General features: G+C 48.5%; 1 protein-coding gene across 1 annotated transcript; it reads left to right on the forward strand.

The window, feature by feature from the left end:
* Positions 1–549: 549 nt before the first annotated feature.
* LOC119402207 (uncharacterized) lies at positions 550–18,429 on the forward strand. The gene is made up of 3 exons (XM_037669338.2): positions 550–625; positions 1,881–2,024; positions 17,713–18,429. The coding sequence occupies exons 1-3, from the start codon at positions 550–552 to the stop codon at positions 17,865–17,867; spliced, it is 375 nt and encodes a 124-aa protein (XP_037525266.1). The 3' UTR covers positions 17,868–18,429.
* The last annotated feature ends 486 nt before the right edge of the window (positions 18,430–18,915 follow it).

Consider the following 18,915-nt stretch of genomic DNA (forward strand, 5'->3'; position numbering starts at 1 on the left):
GTGCTAGCTGAGTGTTGTTGTAGGGTGCTCCATTCCGAGTTGAGTGTCACGAGCATATTTCCGCTAGTTTGGACCAGTTGGAAACATAACAGCTGCTGCTTTGTGCCAAAGCTTACTGCTGCGTGCGTTGAACAGCGGGAAAGGAAAAATGTGCCTAGTACAGTTGCTTGTTTCTGTTAACGTTGTTCTGCGCAGCATTCCGCAGCGTTTTGTTGCCACCTGCACGCTTTGAACAGAGTTATACTGCGTGTTCTGACCGAATGCAGCTTTAAAAATGCGTTTACAGCTGCACAAATAGAAGGCACCTGAACACAGCCATGCCAAAGGGCTATCTCTTTGCTACTGAAAAAACCATCACTTTCATTACTTCATCAGAGGGGCTACGCGGAGGAGCCTCGTGGCCGATGTCCTGCGCCTATGGAGACTTCAATCTACCAAGCTCCAAGCCACTTGTTGGATCGCTGCTGGATTATACCGCTCGTAGCGGCTTGCGTTACATTCACAGCATCGCTGCTTGATACCAGCAGAGGGTACCTGTATGTTCTCTACATGGGGGAGTTTAGGGTTGACCACGGAGTAGCATCTTGGCCAGACAGCATAGGGGCAGCTAGCCTGCATCTCTCAGGTACGTCAATCACGTTGAGAAGTTGAGTTTCTTTTCTGATTAACTGATGCTTTCCTGAAAACGTGGAATATTTCCAGGTTTGCCGTGGTATCAGACTGAAAACCTTGTCTTTGCAAATTTTCAGAGCGAAAGCGCAAGAAAATCTGATAATCCATAGCACCTTTTTTATGTGTTATCTTTCCTTCTGGCACATAATAAATGACATTAGCTTGTTCGTAATAGGATTAAATATTCAAGTAATAAGATTAGTCCTGCCTTAGAAAAGCATTGCGTATGTGTATAACAACTTTCATAATCACAACTCGTAAGGCCTCACGAAGAGGGCACGCAAGAAAAACAAAGGTCACAGAGATGACAACTGAGACTTATTGGATGACTAGCAAGCCTTTTTGTAGCCACTAGTGACCATAGGTTGAAATTAAACACACATTTTGGCAGAAATATGGTGCCGGCGGAAAACTGGCATTCATAAAATATCGCATTAAATATATCTTGATTCTCCTTCGGGCACTCAGTGTGCGCTGATAAACCTCTCCTGCAATCTTGTAATAATGTGTGGCTGCAGTATCTCATTTGTAAGGTCGCAGGGTGACCTGGCGACCGTTTGTCATCTGTGGCCAAAAGTATGTCAGAGTGTCGGGGTTAAACACGAACAAACACATATCCCGTCTTTTCCTATGTACACTTTCTGCTTCCTTTCTACACTATTTCAACAAAGATAAAACGATAGCAATGTGAGGAAGGCACTTGGGGTAATTAAACACTCATTACGAAAGGCTGCATTGTAATGCTTATCTGTGCGGTCGTTGACATTGACAGCATGGAGACTTGCGTCTGATGGGTTTTCAAAATCAATCGAGAAGCCGCCGATGCCCCGTAGTGCATTCTGTATAGGAACACGTCTGCTTGATCAAAGCTTTTAATTCTAATTAGGTAGTCAATTGGTGGAAGACTGAGTTCCTGCTCGAGATAATTGGCGACATGCTTCGGCCACGTACACAGGTAGTGAAAAGTTTCCACGTACAACGGATTGTTAGTTGGCACCTTTTGGCCGCCCCTGCACCTGTTAGACAGGTGTTCTGCCAGGTTCCTGTTTGTCAGGAAAGTTCAAATTCAACTCTTCTAACTTATTGTTTTACGGTATATGAAAAACGCTGCAACGAAATTACTGCAGGAAATCCTCGTGCATCTGCTCCTCGTGCATCTGCTTCGATGTCCTAAAATGCTTTCATGATCCTACGGGTGTATCTTGCAGGATTCGGCATATTGTTGTTGCAAAACAAGATACCGCTATTTTACATCACAGTACTTTCCATCGGCTGTTGTGGAGGAGGAGCCATAGCTGGCGCGTTCAGCCCAAACATTGCTTGGATGTCAGTCGCGGTTGGAGGACTTTATGGTAAGATACCTTATAACACTGGTGCTCGAAGCTCAATGTTTGTTTTCTTCAAAGTCTGCCGTGAAAAACTGCCGGTATAAAAACGCCAGGCCTGCGCGGAAAGCGCAGCACAGTCACAGCGAAAGCTGGAAGAGCAGCATTTCTAGAGCCCGTTATAAACTCTCTTGTGGCTAATACATTAGGAACGTACCCACTACGCCACAAATCATAATTTTTGAGAAGTTGGGAAGCACCCACCACAACATTATTCGTTATTCTGCGGAGAAGCGAGGTACCATCTGTGAGGCATTATGTACACTTTGTTACTGCGGTGGTTGATGACGATGAAAAATTACGGCTGACCCCTTTGTAATGGGTTGGAACCATTAAACGACCCACTACTTACGTAATTCATATTGTGTGACGCCCGGTCGTCATTTAACTGTCCCACCACACTTTATAATATACGTAACCGGAGAAACGGAGAGCGAGAAAGAGAGAGGGGGAATTAGCCTGAGGAAATGGATCATGGGAGCCTTTGGGCTTCCTTGGCAACCAATAGAAGTGCACTTGCCAGGAACCCACTACGCTATAAATCATCATAATTTTTGTGAAGCAGGGAAGCAGCCACTATGCAATTTTTCGACATTCTGCGGAGAACCGAGGTACTCGCTAAACACCTGTAAGGTATTATGTGCACTTCGTTGACGCTGTGCCTGGTGACGATGAAGAATTATCCTAGAGGCCTTTGTAATGGGTTGGAAGCACTGAACAACCCACTCGTTGCGCAATTTGCATTGTTTGACGCCCGGTTACAGAATTCGCGTTTGCGTAACGCCTGGTTGTTATTTTACTCTTCTACAACACTACATTACATATGTTAATGTGGTTCCTTCCCGTCATGAAGGCTGTATAGGGTCTTCTTGCAACTTAGTTTAAAGCCCCGGCATGGCGCCGAGGTAGAACACTGGGCTCCCACGCATAGGGCCCAGGTTCGAACCTCGTTCCATCCTGGAAATTTTTTCTTATTTCCTTTTTTTCTTATTTCGTGCGATAGTGGTTACGGACACCGGCGGCGGCGGCGGCGGACAACTACGGCGCCAAAAACGGCCGTTGAAATGATCTCATAACAGCTTTCGCTGTAAAAAAGCCACCATCAGAATAATGTTGCCAAGCCTGATGGAACAGTACAGCTGGGCAGTGGTCCTTGTTTGTCTTTGTTTTACAGCGAAAGCTGTTATGAGATCATTTCAGCGGCCGTTTCTGGCGCCGTAGTTGTCCGCCGCCGCCGCCGGTGTCTGTAACCACTATCGCTCGAAATAAGAAAAAAAAAACTAAATAAGAAAAACAATTCCAGGATCCAGCTGCTTTGCAAATAGGTCCTATACATGCTTCATGTCGGGAAGGAACCACATTGACATATGCAATGTAGCATGGTAGGATAGTAAAATAAGCATCAAGCGTCGCACAACGCGAATTCTGTAACCAGGCGTCACGCTATGCGAATTGCGCAACGAGTAGGTTGTCGAATGCTTCCAACCCATTGCAAAGGGCTCCGCCATATTTATTCATCGTCATCATTCACAGCATCAACAAAGCGCATAATGCCTTACATGCGTTTCGCAGGTACCATGGCTCTCCGTTGAATGACGAAAAATGGCATAGTGCATGCTTCCCTACTTCTCAAAAATTACAATGATTATAGCGTAGTGGGTTCCTCGCAAGTGCACTTGTAGTGGTTCCCAAGGAAGCCCATAAGCACATGATTCATTTCCTCATGGTCTCAGTAAAGTTCTTCGCCCCCAACCCCTTCTCTCCCACGTGAACGTATGTTATACAGCATGGAGGGAGAGGGAAATAGCGACCGGGCGTCACCTAATGCCAACTGCATACTGGTGGGCCATTTAAAGCTTCCCACCCATTACAAAAGGAAGAGCCATAATTCATCGTCATCAGTCGTCGCGTCAACAAAGTGCACATAATGCCTTACAGACGTGTAGCTGGTGCCTCGCTTTGCCGCAGAAAGACGAATAATGGCTTAGTAGGTGCTTCCCAGCTTCACAAAAATTGTGATTTATGACGTAGTGGGTGCCTTGCTAGTGTACTTGTATTAGTAGCCCCATGAGAGCTTGCAACGGGCTCTAGAAACACCACTCTCCCAGCTTTCGCTGTGACTGTGCTGCGGTTTCAGCACAGGCCTGGCTTTTTTTATCTCTCCTTTTTCCTTTATTACTTCATCCTTGCTTTTTTGCTATCTCTTTTTTGTCTCTGTTTCTTTATGTTTCCTTCTTACTCTCTATATACATTTCTTTCTCTTTCTCGCGCTTTTTACAGCGAAAGCTGTTATGAGATCATTTCAACGGCCGTTTTTGGCGCCGTAGTTGTCCGCCGCCGCCGCCGCCGGTGTCCGTAACCACTATCGCACGAAATAAGAAAAAAAGGAAATAAGAAAAAATTTCCAGGATGGAACGAGGTTCGAACCTGGGCCCTATGCGTGGGAGCCTAGTGTTCTACCTCGGGGCCATGCCGGTGCTTTAAACTAAGTTGCAAGAAGACCCTATACAGCCTTCATGACGGGAAGGAACCACATTAACATATGTAATGTAGTGTTGTAGAAGAGTAAAATAACAACCAGGCGTTACGCAAACGTGAATTCTGTAACCGGGCGTCAAACAATGCAAATTGCGCAACGAGTGGGTTGTTCAGTGCTTCCAACCCATTACAAAGGCCTCTAGGATAATTCTTCATCGTCATCAGGCACAGCGTTAATACCTTACAGGTGTTTAGCGAGTACCTCGGTTCTCCGCAGAATGTCGAAAAATTGCATAGTGGCTGCTTCCCTGCTTCACAAAAATTATGATGATTTATAGCGTAGTGGGTTCCTGGCAAGTGCACTTCTATTGGTTGCCAAGGAAGCCCAAAGGCTCCCATGATCCATTTCCTCAGGCTAATTCCCCCTCTCTCTTTCTCGCTCTCCGTTTCTCCGGTTACGTATATTATAAAGTGTGGTGGGACAGTTAAATGACGACCGGGCGTCACGCAATATGAATTACGTAAGTAGTGGGTCGTTTAATGCTTCCAACCCATTACAAAGGGGTCAGCCGTAATTTTTCATCGTCATCAACCACCGCAGTAACAAAGTGTGCATAATGCCTCACAGATGGTACCTCGCTTCTCCGCAGAATAACGAATAATGTTGTGGTGGGTGCTTCCCAACTTCTCAAAAATTATGATTTGTGGCGTAGTGGGTACGTTCCTAATGTATTAGCCACAAGAGAGTTTATAACGGGCTCTAGAAATGCTGCTCTTCCAGCTTTCGCTGTGACTGTGCTGCGCTTTCCGCGCAGGCCTGGCGTTTTTTTTTTTCTTTTGTTCAATTTCTTCCCTTTTTAACACGAAAGCGTTTTATGCCCGAATCCACCACGGCCCCACCGGCCTATTTCCATCACGGATATGACGTTGTAAAACCTATAGAATAACAGATGTCAAAGAAAAAACTGGAAGGAAGCAAGAAAAATAACTTTACTAGGTCCTGCAGAACGCGACTGGGTCGCGCACCCGGCTCAGTCTCAGGTGGAAGAAAATACTGGCAGAAAAAGTTGTGTCACCGCGAGCCGAAACTAAGACCCCTTGCTCCACAGCGCGCAGCGTGATTCGACTCGGCCGAAGACGGCACGTTCTTCACCATACTAATGGCGAGCTATTTATGTACACCATTTCCCGGTGGCATTTCAGCGTGTTTTCGTTATTATTAGCAAAATGGCACGAATAGCTTGAAGGGCGCGTTTAAATGTTCTCGCCCCACGCGTTGCATTAAGTGCGTGCCTCTACAGGGCGTGGTCACTCGTGCGCATGCGCTTATCTCGTGATGGCGATGGCTTGTGCGTGCTCTGCTATCAGCGCAAGTTTGCGTTGAAGTTACACAGAACACGAAGGCCACTTCGCTCACTGCAGCGGCCGCTTTTGCGAAAGGAGCGCGTTGCTCACACACAAATAAGTTACAACTGTGACATTGAGTTCGCGCTCATCCTGTGTATACTTGTGGATTGGTTAAGTGGGACGTCATTTGTCTTTGAGCAGCGCGGTTTAACTGTCGAGCTGTGACAGTTTTAGTTCGTGCTCATCTCGTGTATGTTCTTTCCGTGCGTTCTTTCTGCTTGAGCACCGCGTTGCAAGTTTCGAGCTGCGTGCCGTTCTTCGCGCGACGTTACAACTTGTTGCTATAGACTTTATTTCTTCGCCCATGTGCCAAAACTATGCACAACAAACGCTCAACTACGTCTGTGATGACACCTTTCACTTTCGTGTTATACCGATTCCTATGACAGAAGTATCAAACACTTTTTTTATCTGTCTCCCGCTCTATTTCTCTACTTCACTTTCTTTCTATCTGCTTTTTTTCTGTTTCTGCCTCATTCCCACTTGGTCTGTTTCTTGCTCGTTCTTTCTATCCCTTTTCTGTCTTTCTTTCCTTTCTTTCATTTTATGTCGGTCTTTCTCTTTCTACGTGTACTTAATATGTCGCCCACCCGAGCTATTGCATCCTACGGCACACCAACCGGCGCCCGTGATCGCGGCACGAAACAGAAGATGAAGAAGAGGACACTGAGAGGGCGTGCCGGTAGACTTATAGCGTTCATGATTAAGATTTTCTACACGACTGAAGAAGTTTCGCAGAGCTTTAACGGTTCAGCTGTTAATACAAGCAAAGTTTACGCTGTGTGCCTGAGCACACAAAAGGGTGTCGGAGAGTGCACATAAACTACAGCTAGAAAATAAAAGCGCGTAAGACGAGTGCGGAGAAGTGGCTTCATACACACTACAGCTGATTTGCTATAGTTAATATTTCGAAACAAAGAATCTCATGTATTCAATTCAATTCAATTCAGTTTTTTTCGCCATCAAAACAAAATGTGATAGCCGTTGTTTGACAATGCTATCACGGCTATCTTTCGATAGTTTGACAATGCCGTGGACACCTACAACAAAAAAACGCCTTTGCGATATCGCAGCAGCATGAAAAGAAGGCATAAAAAATAAACATTTCACATAGTGGAAAGTCGTAATACAATATAAGTTTAAACAATACAAGCAACTGACACAATAAGCAGCAAAAACAAAAAAAGGACAATACAACTCCGTAATTTATGCCGCGGATACAAAATGAAAGACAGTAAAATGAAACATCAGGTAAATGTAATCAGAATACATGGTCATCATTTTATAAAAAGAAATAAGTGACATAACCACATTGGGTAAATATTTTAATTAAAGAAGAAACAATGCATTTATTTAGGAATACTAAGCATCTTCGTAAAGGTAATGTCATGTAAATATGATGTAAACATCATGTCTGTTTTAAGAAAAACAAAGCAGGTACTGACTGAGAGAACGTTGAGCTAGATGGTAGAGATTTGTCATAGAAGGATGTAAAAACTGACGCAACAACACACGACCAAAAGTTGACAGTTATTTAGGTGCTAAGGCGGAGTTATAAGGCTATTTGTACAACCTGTATACTTCCGCCTGCTCTTCTCTTGCATAGGTGTATTCACCTGTTACTTCTCTCACGATGAAAAGACAGCTTAGCGCAAAACAGAGGTGATTTACACAACTCTTACTTTCCACATATTTCAGGCATGGGATTTGGTGCCACCATCACATGCTTCTCAATGTACACGCTGACGTATTTCGACCAGTACCGGGCAACAGCAACTGCTGCAAAATATGCATCATGGAGCGCTGCTGGTCTTGTGGGTCCCTCCCTGGTGTCCGCGCTTTCGGGTTACTATGGCCTTCATGGTAGTCTCCTTCTAAGCGGAGCATTCATTATACAGAGTGTACCACTTGCACTGTGTCTAAGACGACCTCGTCCTTTAAGTATCTGGCGCAGGAAACATGGTAATGAAAAGAACGGTGCAGGTTCATCTATCCAGCGGAATCTGCGTTCTACAATGGACTGCAGCTCGCGGGCCTTGTCGTCCCAAAACTCCTCCTCAGCATCGGTATCCCAGCTGCCAGACACACGAATCCGCATCTGTTTGTCTTTAAAAAATATATCAGCATTGTTCGGCGCCCTAGATTTTTACACCTTGGTTGCTTTCCTGGTGGCATTTGACTGGTCCATGTCACTGTACGGTACCACAGTTGTGGACTATGGCCGAGCCAAAGGAGCACTGCTTGAAGATGCGAAGCACGTTTTAACCTTCGTGGCTTTCGGTAATCTCGTGGATCGTACTGTAGTGCCATTCGCAGCAGACAGAATACAGTTTAGCCGAGCTCCTTTTGCTGTAGCTGCCCTTCTTTTGTCATTCCTGTTGTTCTTAGCACCGTCCATGATCGAATCATTCGAGTGCTTCGTTGCCCTAAATGTCATCCTCGGTGTCTGCCAGGGTTACGTGTCATGCATAAGAACTGTCCTTATATCCGAGTATTTGGGCATCCACTGTTTACCGCTTACAGCCGGAATCCAAGGCTGCTTTCTTCTGCCGATATCCCTCAGTGGCCCAGTGATTGTCGGTGAGTAAATGCACTTTTGATTCGTTTGAGGGTTGTCATTTGGAATGGTAGATGATCATTGCCTAACAAGCTTTCTGTGATAAACAGAAATTAAGTCAGCTCTGTACGCAACTGAACATACTGCTGACAACTTTAATATTAAAATATTGTTACGTAAAATGACACGAGGCGTGACTATTTACAAGTGTATTTACACTGATGTGCACAGCATCGAGCAAGATTGAGGACAGCACCCACAGCAGACAGCCAGGCCAGTCCTCTTCGTCGTCTTCTGTACGCAGAATGTCTGGCTCTTGATGGGTTAGCTACGTAGCATTACCCCCGGCGGTAAAAGCGCCGTCTCGGTGCGCTTTAACCATGTTCTTCAGAAGGAGGGCGGTATTGTTTTAGCCGACTGACGTGCACTACGTCACTGGGCGTGTTTGCAGGCGGGCTAGTCTCGGAAACGGGAACGATCTCGTAGGTGACGTCCGTTACCTGGCGGACGATACGGTACGGACCCATGTAGCGGGATAACAACTTCTCGGACAGGCCAACACGACGAACCGGGCACCACAGGAGAACTAGGGAACCAGGCGAGAAACGAACGTCGACATGCCTGCTGTCGTAGAGGGTCTTCTGGGCTGCTTGTGAAGCCGACAGCCTAGAGCGGGCTATCTGACGCGCGTGGTCGGCACGAGCGATAGCATCCCGTGCGTATTCGCTCGGCGGAGATGTAGTAGCCGGCGGATGTAGTAGCCGAGAAACGTGCCCGGGCTGGTGACAGTAAAAGCAGATAGGCTGGTCATCGGGTGTTCGCCATTCTGTAGGGTTGCGGAGGGGCAATGTAGGAGAGGATCGGCGAGCGTTGCCTGGGGAGTAAGGCCTTACTGCAGGGCAAGTCAGGGGACATGCGGATGGAAGACCGAGGTTTGCAAACTCCTGCCTGACCACAGCTTGAATGAAGGCCACCGATGGCTGTGAAGGGTCAGTGGTGTGTGTTGTGAAAACTGGTGGTTGGATGGGAGCAGGACAGGCAGCTTCAGTCTCCCGACGAACAATGCGTGTGACGTTGTCATAGGTGGGCGGCTGGCGAGCGGCTTCACAAGATGAGGTTGCGGCCGTGTTGGGAAGCCGCGTAAACCTCTGAGTTATACGGCGGCTCTTGGCTTGTTCAAACCGTCGGCACTCTTTGATGATTGAGTCGACGGTGGCAACGTTGGTGTAAACAAGCAGGTTGAAGGCATCGTCTGCGATTCCTTTTAGCACATGCGATACCTTCTCCGACTCAGGCATGTGCTCATCAACCTGGCGACAAAGGGCGATGACGTCGTGAATGTACGCGACGTACGATTCGGTAGAGGTCTGTGCTCGAGTTGCCAGTTGATTCCGCGAGCCATCTGCCGTCCAGCGGTGTTGCCAAAAAGGTCGCGGATCTTCTCTTTGAAAGATTCCCAGCTCGTAATGTCTGCTTCGTGCGTCTCGAACCACACCCGCGGTGGGCCATCAAGGTAGAAAAGTACGTTGGCGAGCATAAGGGTCGGGTCCCACCTATAGCTGGCGCTGATCCGTTCATACAGGTTGATCCATTTGTCAATGTCAACGCCATCCTGTCCGGAAAATACGCCAGGATCACGAGCAGGAGGTAGGACTACGTAGGTAGAAGCCACGGGAGGGGCAGGCGGTGAAGACGATGTTCCGTCAACTTGTGACATGGTCGGACCCGCGATGATACGGCCGTTGCGGAGCTTCGTGATGGGTACAGGGAACAACCAGCGCCTCCACCACAAAGATGTTACGTAAAATGACACGAGGCGTGACTATTTACAAGTGTATTTACACTGATGTGCACAGCATCGAGCAAGATGGAGGACAGCACCCACAGCAGACAGCCAGGCCAGTCCTCTTCGTCGTCTTCTGTACGCAGAATGTCTGGCTCTTGATGGGTTAGCTACGTAGCAATATGTTTTTTTACCCGTGAAGATATGGTTCCCTAAGCTATTTCCTGCACTGCGCAACTTGTTTTTGTTTATTGCTGGAGGAGGACATTCGGAGTTGATATTTTTCTACGGAAACTGTTGTACACATTCGTTTACTCGGATTTAGGCTACCATTTATGATGCCACTGTTTTGCTTGGAGAAATACTCATTATAGATTCCCTTGCGCGATGTGTCCAGCAGACTTTAAATTTAGAGCCGTCTGGGGCATCCATTCTATAAAATATAACGGGTAATCCGATTGCTTTCATTTTACATTTAAATTCACCAGCCATCAGAAACGGGAGAGTGGTAACAAAGACCAGTAACACAACAAAAATACGTAAACTGAAGGGTATATAAGAGAAATGCTTTTAACTTCAGTATACAAGGTGTCTATTCGCGAGTAGAAGAAAAATAAAAAGTGCATATGAGATCTGCATGCAGCGCAAAATGGCTTCTCGGTAAGAACTGATGTCGCTAGGCATTCTTTAAAATCTTGCAAAGGCTTAGCGGGCCGGTTTTTTTATAGCATCGTCTCTTCGTTTGAGCAGAATAAGAATTGTCAATTGAAACCGATTGTTCTAGGGTTTTTTAAGATCCTGCAAGCTTTCGCTGATCAGTTTTTTGGAGCATCGTCACTGCAGTTCAGCGGCATAAAAATGGACACCTAAACGGAATATTTGTACAGACGAGGATTGTATACGTTTCATAAAATCCCATTACGACAGGGCGGTCAGCAACTTATTAAGCGTAAGGGCAACGAGTTCCCAATACATATTGCCGCAATCACTTGCCATCCTTATCGCTTTGCTTGTGACGCACGTGGCTAGTGTGTATCTGCGCTCCATCATGAAGGCGTGATCCGTGAACTTATCTTCGTGCCGCGTTTTATCGGAAAACGCCCCTCGCCAATAAGCTGAGGGCAGCCGTGGGCACCGGTCTAGTAGTTCGCCATCTGTACGGCGGTTCACTTGTTGCTTTCGGGCGCAGGTCAGCCCAGTGAAATAAAGGATTGTTGTGGCTTGCTCCTGATCCTGTCGTGCACGTTCCTTCATCGTCGCGGCTGCGTGACAACTGGTGGAGGTGCTGGGTATGCACCAGGTCCCTGAGCCGACAGCTGCACGGAAGGACGAGGCCCCCAAAAGCAGCGACGCGACTCGCAGTAGCCGCCGCCTACAAGGGTTGCCACCGGAACCCGGAACACTACCGGAGTGCACTCGACAGAAAAAAGAAGACTCGACGTCAACCATGAGCCTACCAGCTGCGCCCACCCCTGTCATCTTGCAACAGCCTCGAGTGCCTCCAACCTTCCACGGCTCGCCTGTAGAAGATGCAGAAGATTGGCTCGACCAATTCACTCGGGTGGCTTCACTAAACAATTGGGATTACGAGATGAAGGTGCGTCACGTTTTCTTCGCACTCGACGGCCCCGCTAAAACGTGGTTTGAAAACCACGAGGCCTCTTTGACTACGTGGGAGGTGTTCAAGACTGATTTCTTGAGGACGTTTACCAACATGCTGCGCAAAGAAAGGGCTGAAATTCTGCTACAATCGAGGATCCAAAAGCCTAACGAAACTGTGCCTATATACGTCGAGGAAATGAAGCTCCTCATCCGCCGTGTGGATCCGAACATGGCAGAGGAAAAGCAGGTTGGGCTTCTAATGCGAGGAGTAAAAGAGTCCATTTTCGCTGGCTTAGTTCGCAACCCGCCGAAAACCGTTGCCGAGTTCACGCAAGAGGCATCCACTATTGAGAAGACCTTAGATTCCCGGAACCGCCAGTACAACCGTATAGCGCACATAGCTTCCATGGACCCTCAAGCAACGTTTGCAAGTACCAGCAACTTGCGTGAAATAATACGCGAAGCCTTCCGCGAGGAGCTGCGGCTACTTATACCATCACCCTCGCAGCCTCCAGAAGCGTCAATCACGGATGTCATACGCGACGAAGTTCGCATTGCTTTGGGTGTTTCTCGGACGGCGACTCCATGTCAAGAAAACCAGGGAATAAGTTACGCTGCCGCAGTACGCAGCCCAAGAGGTACCGCCAACATGCGCCGTGAGCATTACGAACCACCCCAGCGATCGCCCTCACCCGTCCACTCACCTGCTTTTTTGGAAGCGCCGCGAAAAGCAGACCTCTGGAGAACCCCCGACCAACAACGCCCACTATGCTTTCACTGCGGTGAGCCAGGCCACATCCTCAGATACTGCCCTTACAAACGCATGGGACTTCGTGGTTTTGCCCTCAACGCACCACGACCGCGACCCGCACAGCGACCACGTGAAGTTGAAGACTACTTGCGCCGTGCCGAGTATCCGCCCACCAGTCCATCACGATCACCATCACCGCCATACAGCCGCTACACATGGCCAGGCCGTGGCAACGCGGCGGCAGCGCGAGGAAGGTGCCCGAGCCCTCGTAGGGGAAACTGAGTAAAGCACCCTTTGGAGGCGAGGTTGCTTGCCGGCGAATGGACGAAGAACCTCCACTGACCATACCGCAAGACGACGGCGCCCCGACGGAGACACCACGGCTGCTACGACGACACTTCGCACTAAGCTCAACGGCACGCCCCAACCGCACTTGCAGCACTCGCAGAAGCCGTGATTCGACACCAAGACTTACGTCCAACTCGAGATCTAGAGTCTCTGATTATAGACGGCCGTAGTGTGACAGCACTTATCGACACAGGAGCCGACTTTTCTGTAATAAGCGGAGCCTTCGCAGAGCAACTAAAGAAGGTAATGACTAGATGGGATGGTCCCGTGATCCGCACAGCCGGAGGCCATCTCGTGTTGCCAACGGGACGATGCACAGCACGAGTGACTGTCAGTGGACGTACTTACCCAGCGTGCTACATAGTCCTGCAGCAGTGTTTCCGCGATGTCATCTTGGGCATGGATTTTCTGACCGAACATCGAGCAATCATCGACCTTCAATCAAGACAGATCACACTTTCCACGGGCCAAGCCATTCAATCGAAGACCACCCTAGGGCACCACGCCATCCTGCGTGTTCTAGATGAATAAGTAAGCATCCCACCAAGGTGAAGCGTCATAATACCAGTGGTTACAGGCAACACAGAGCATGTTGAAGGCGTGATCGAGGGAAACACGCAGTTCCTCTTAGACCGACAGCTTGGCGTCGCCAGAGGCATCGCTTACTTCAAGAATGGACAAGCTGACGTGCTCGTAACCAACTTCGGCAGGGAACACCGACACCTCAACAAAGGCAGCACGATTGGCTTCTTAGATGAAGTAGGGGACATTCCAGGCACGTTCGCCATCTCCGACCAATCCCACCAAGACTCGTCAATGCAAAACCAGCCGGCTGCGTTCGACATCAACCCTGAGCTTCCCAGCGACAGGCAAAATCAGATCCGCATTCTCCTAGAAAGCTACGGTCACTGCTTCGCAACCTCGTCCAAGGTGCCGAAAACACCAATTGCCAAGCATCGGATCATAACCAGCGAGCACGCCCGACCTCTCCGCCAAAGCCCGTACCGTGTGTCGCCGCGAGAGCGTGAAGCAATTCGGAAACAAGTGGACGAAATCCTTCGCGATGACGTCATTCAACCTTCGAAAAGCCCTTGGGCAGCACCAGTCGTTCTCGTAAAGAAAAAAGACGGAAGCCTCCGGTTCTGCGTCGACTATCGCAGGCTAAACAACATAACGAAGGAAGATGTCTACCCGCTCCCAAGGATAGACGACACCCTAGACCGACTCTGTCATGCCAAGTACTTCTCGTCCATGGACCTCAAAAGCGGATATTGGTAGATTGAAATCGACGAAAGGGACAGAGAAAAGACGGCTTTCATCACTCCGGACGGGTTATTCGAGTTTAAGGTCGTGCCATTTGGGCTTTGTTCCGCACCGGCAACGTTTCAACGAGTAATGGACACGGTGTTGGCAGGCCTGAAATGGCAAACCTGCCTCGTGTATCTCGACGACGTCGCAGTCTTTGCGGCAACCTTTGACGAACACATGCGAAGACTGAGGGCCGTACTCAATGCAATCAAGTCTTCAGGACTTACCCTAAAGCCTGAGAAGTGCTGCTTTGCATATCATGAGCTGTTATTTCTTGGCCATATCATCAGCCCGGACGGTGTACGACCCGACTCCCAGAAGACGTCCGCTATCGAGCATTTTCCGCGGCCGACAGACAAGAAAGCCGTACGAAGGTTCCTTGGCTTGTGTGCTTACTACAGAAGGTTTGTGCGGAATTTTTCATGCATAGCTGAACCTTTGACGAAGCTAACAAAGGCTGATGTACCATTTCAATGGGACGCGCCGCAAGAAGAACCCTTTAAGGAACTCCAGCGTCGTTTACAGTCCCCTCCCATCCTTTCACACTTCGACGAAGATGCCCAAACTGAAATTCATACCGACGCAAGCAGCGTGGGCATAGGCGCGGTCCTTGTTCAGAAAAGGAACGGGTTCGAGAAAGTGATCGCATACGCTAGCCGTTCGCTGTCGAAGGCGGAGAGTAACTATTCAACTACTGAGAAGGAGTGCCTCGCAATCATTTGGGCGACATCGAAATTCCGTCCTTACATTTACGGGCGACCATTCAAGGTTGTGAGTGACCATCACGCCCTCTGCTGGCTTGCAAATTTGAAAGATCCCTCCGGCCGCCTCGCTCGATGGAGTCTTCGTCTCCAGGAATTTGATGTCACCGTAACATACAAGTCTGGGAGGAAGCATTCGGACGCAGACTGCTTGTCAAGGGCCCCTGTCGATGAACCCTCAAAGAACGACGACGACGATGACAGCTTCCTTGGATCTATCAGTAGCAGCACTTTTGCGCAACAGCAACGCGCGGACCCTGACCTCAAGCGTCTCCATGAATACCTGGAAGGCAAAACTTCATCACCCCCTGCATCATTTAAGCGGGGACTCTCATCCTTCTGTTTTCAAAACGGCATCATCGTAAAGAAGAACTTTGCGCCCAATAACACTACGTATCTCATTGTCGTTCCCAGCAACCTTCGAGAAGAAATTCTACAGGCTTCCCACGACGAACCGACTGCTGGACACCTTGGATATGCGCGCACTCTTCGCCGAATCCAAGAGAAATTCTACTGGCCACGACTGCCCACCGACGTCGCGCGGTACGTAAAGACTTGCCGTGAATGCCAACGAAGAAAGAGGCCACCGACCAGGCCAGCCGGGCTGCTGAACCCCATACCACCCCCAGCAAAGCCTTTCCAACAGATTGGAATGGACCTTCTCGGTCCCTTTCCGACATCAACTTCTGGCAATAGAATGATAATCGTAGCAACTGACTACCTCACCCGTTATGCCGAAGCAAAAGCCTTGCCGAACGGAACAGCAGAGGAGGTCGCAAAGTTTTTTGTCAACTGCATCCTGTTGCGACACGGTGCCCCCGAGGTCCTCATCACGGACAGGGGAACAGCGTTCACGGCAGAGCTAATGCAAGCTATCCTGCACCACAGTCAAACCAGCCACCGGAAGACTACTGCGTATCATCTGCAGACAAACGGCCTCGTGGAACGGCTGAACAAAACTATCGCTGACGTGCTTGCCATGTATGTCGATGCAGAACACAAAACCTGGGACAGCATCCTTCCATTCGTCGTATTTGCCTATAACACTGCAATACAAGAGACCACACGCATGACGCCTTTTAGCCTCGTCTACGGCAGAGAGGCAGCTACAACGTTAGACGCCATGCTCCCAGATGTCACAGAAGAGAACCACGACGTCGCCACCTACCTTCAACGTGCAGAACAAGCCCGACAACTTGCACGTCTGCGGATTAAGGAACAGCAGTCCATCGACGCTCGACGCTACAACTTACGCCGCCGCCATACGGAATACAAACCCGGTGACCGTGTGTGGATTTGGACCCCCATTCGCCGCCGAGGACTCAGCGAAAAGTTGTGCCGTTATTTTGGACCTTACAAGGTCGTACGTCGTGTTAGTGAACTGGACTATGAAGTTGTCCCCGATGGCGCGACGACACCGCAACGGCGCCGCGCTAACCCAGAACTTGTGCATGTCGTGCGCCTTAAACCTTATTACACGCGGTAATAGACCTTACAGTTTGCAATGTCAAGTGCGAATTTTGATCTTCCTTTTTGTTCTCGTGTGTTCTTATGACACTGTTCTCGGTTTTCAATGTTTGCTCTTTTAAGCATCGGGCCGATGCTTATTTAAAAGGGGAGTAATGCCGCAATCACTTGCCATCCTTATCGCTTTGCTTGTGACGCACGTGGCTAGTGTGTATCTGCGCTCCATCATGAAGGCGTGATCCGTGAACTTATCTTCGTGCCGCGTTTTATCGGAAAACGCCCCTCGCCAATAAGCTGACGGCAGCCGTGGGCACCGGTCTAGTAGTTCGCCATCTGTACGGCGGTTCACTTGTTGCTTTCGGGCGCAGGTCAGCCCAGTGAAATAAAGGATTGTTGCGGCTTGCTCCTGATCCTGTCGTGCACGTTCCTTCATCGTCGCGGCTGCGTGACAATATCTACATACGTCTTACTGGAAGCTCCATTTTAACAATTTTTCATATTTCTTCAACCGATCAGCTTACTTACGCTATTCATCAACAGAGAACTTTTGAAAGCCAGCACCTCACCTGTCTGTATAGTTTGTGTTTCGCGTGTTTTCCCCCAATTTTTCGGTTAACATGCGTCGCCGACTCACTCCAAAGTGCCCTCTTTACTCCACGCAAGCAGCTCGGCAGAAACGGGTCGTTGCGGTTGCGAGAATTAGAAGTGAAAATCAAGAATACTTACTTTTTGTCACACGTGGCTAGTGGTATACCATATTTAATGATAATCTTACGCTAGTCATTTAATGCGATCACGGTTAGCTTTCCAAGCATGTGATAGTTTTCCACAGCAATGACAGCTTTCATTTCAAAATTTAGCACTTCATGTAACAACCAATGCAATGATGCACGGTGTTCGTGGCTTCTGCAGCAAGGTAACCGTTTTAAGAACGTTCTTCTACACTTCATTCATTGAACAGTAGATCAGCATCCATCACGGCTTTACACGATGCACAAAGAATCCAATACACAAAGGCTCAAAGAATTCTAAACATGTCAAAAAAGCATGCGACGTGCGCTTATCAGCAGTTCAGTGCAACGCACGCCGAACAAAAATAATGAAACGGATATTAGGCGTGAAAAAAAATGTGCGCGAACGAAGCTTACAGTTGCTTGACCTGTGCGATTTTTTTTTACTCATGAATATTGCAGGTTTCTTCCGAGATACACTGGGATCATATGACAACCTCTACGTCATGCTGGGTGCCATTAATCTCCTCGCAGCAGCAATGCTCTCAGTTCTCGTTTGCCGAGACTGTACTCGCCGGAAGTCCAAGTGGACTCCTCAGAACTGGAACCAACCGTAGCGTGGAATTGCGGAACATAAAAAAGACGTGGTGCTGGTTTCAGCTCCTTACATATTGGAGGGGCGGGGGAGTAGTTCTGCTTAATGAGAAGCCGTGGTATCTGTAGCTTCTCCGGCACTGGTTTGGATGGAAAGAAATACAGCGAGGTTAAACAATTTTGCAAGCGTATTATTTCTGTGATCTGCGCATCCGAATGGGTTTATCACTATTTACGCGAAATGCTCAGCTTTCTAGCTGCGTACCCCGATTCCTTGTAATCAGTTTTTCAGGTACAGCCGCCCATTTTTTTTTCACCTGAACGTGGGAGCGTCGACCATCGAGTTGATAAGTGCCCTACAACAGAAAACAGCGGCGAAATGAACGAGAATGTGCGCATGCGCGCTATGAGCAGTCCTGTGCCACTGCCGTCAGCTAGGTTTGACCGGGAACCGTACACAGCCCCTGTGCTGTCCTGTACTTGGTATATAGAAGAATTGGCTTTAGTGGGTATGAGTGCATGACGAACATGAGTGCCAGGTCATGACATAAGTAGCATGTGTGCCGCGTTCGTGATGAAACCATTTCCCACACTCACGTGCGGCGCATACCCGCATACTACCGCCCGCGGTCTAGCTGTTTCACAGTCTATGCCGACCCGTGACAGAAAGCATCGACATGGAAAACTTTATAAAAACACTTTGCGTCATTTAACAAGATGAAGACATACCGGTTGGTGTAGTTCGCGAACATCATGTGGCATTAAACTCTTACGCATGCACTCCTATTGCTCAAAAAGCCACATTGCAGCGTTCCTCGTCCCCGCAGGATTGCGGGAATGAACGCTGCTTACACTTCCTTTCGGTAATACTGACGTTTCTGCTGTAACGTGAGACCGGGAAATATATGTGGTTCATCAAATAAACCTCAGTTGATGGTCAGCGCCGGGTTGCGTCGCTTTAATTTCCTTTCGTCAGTGTCAGTCGCGCTGTAGCCACAATGAAGCCACAGCAATTTGGGCATTGTTGAATCTTAATAAAACCAAATGCACCTATGTAATGTTGAGTGCAAT

Source organism: Rhipicephalus sanguineus, chromosome 8 (assembly GCF_013339695.2).
Source record: "Rhipicephalus sanguineus isolate Rsan-2018 chromosome 8, BIME_Rsan_1.4, whole genome shotgun sequence".
Taxonomy (NCBI): Eukaryota; Metazoa; Arthropoda; class Arachnida; order Ixodida; family Ixodidae; genus Rhipicephalus; species Rhipicephalus sanguineus.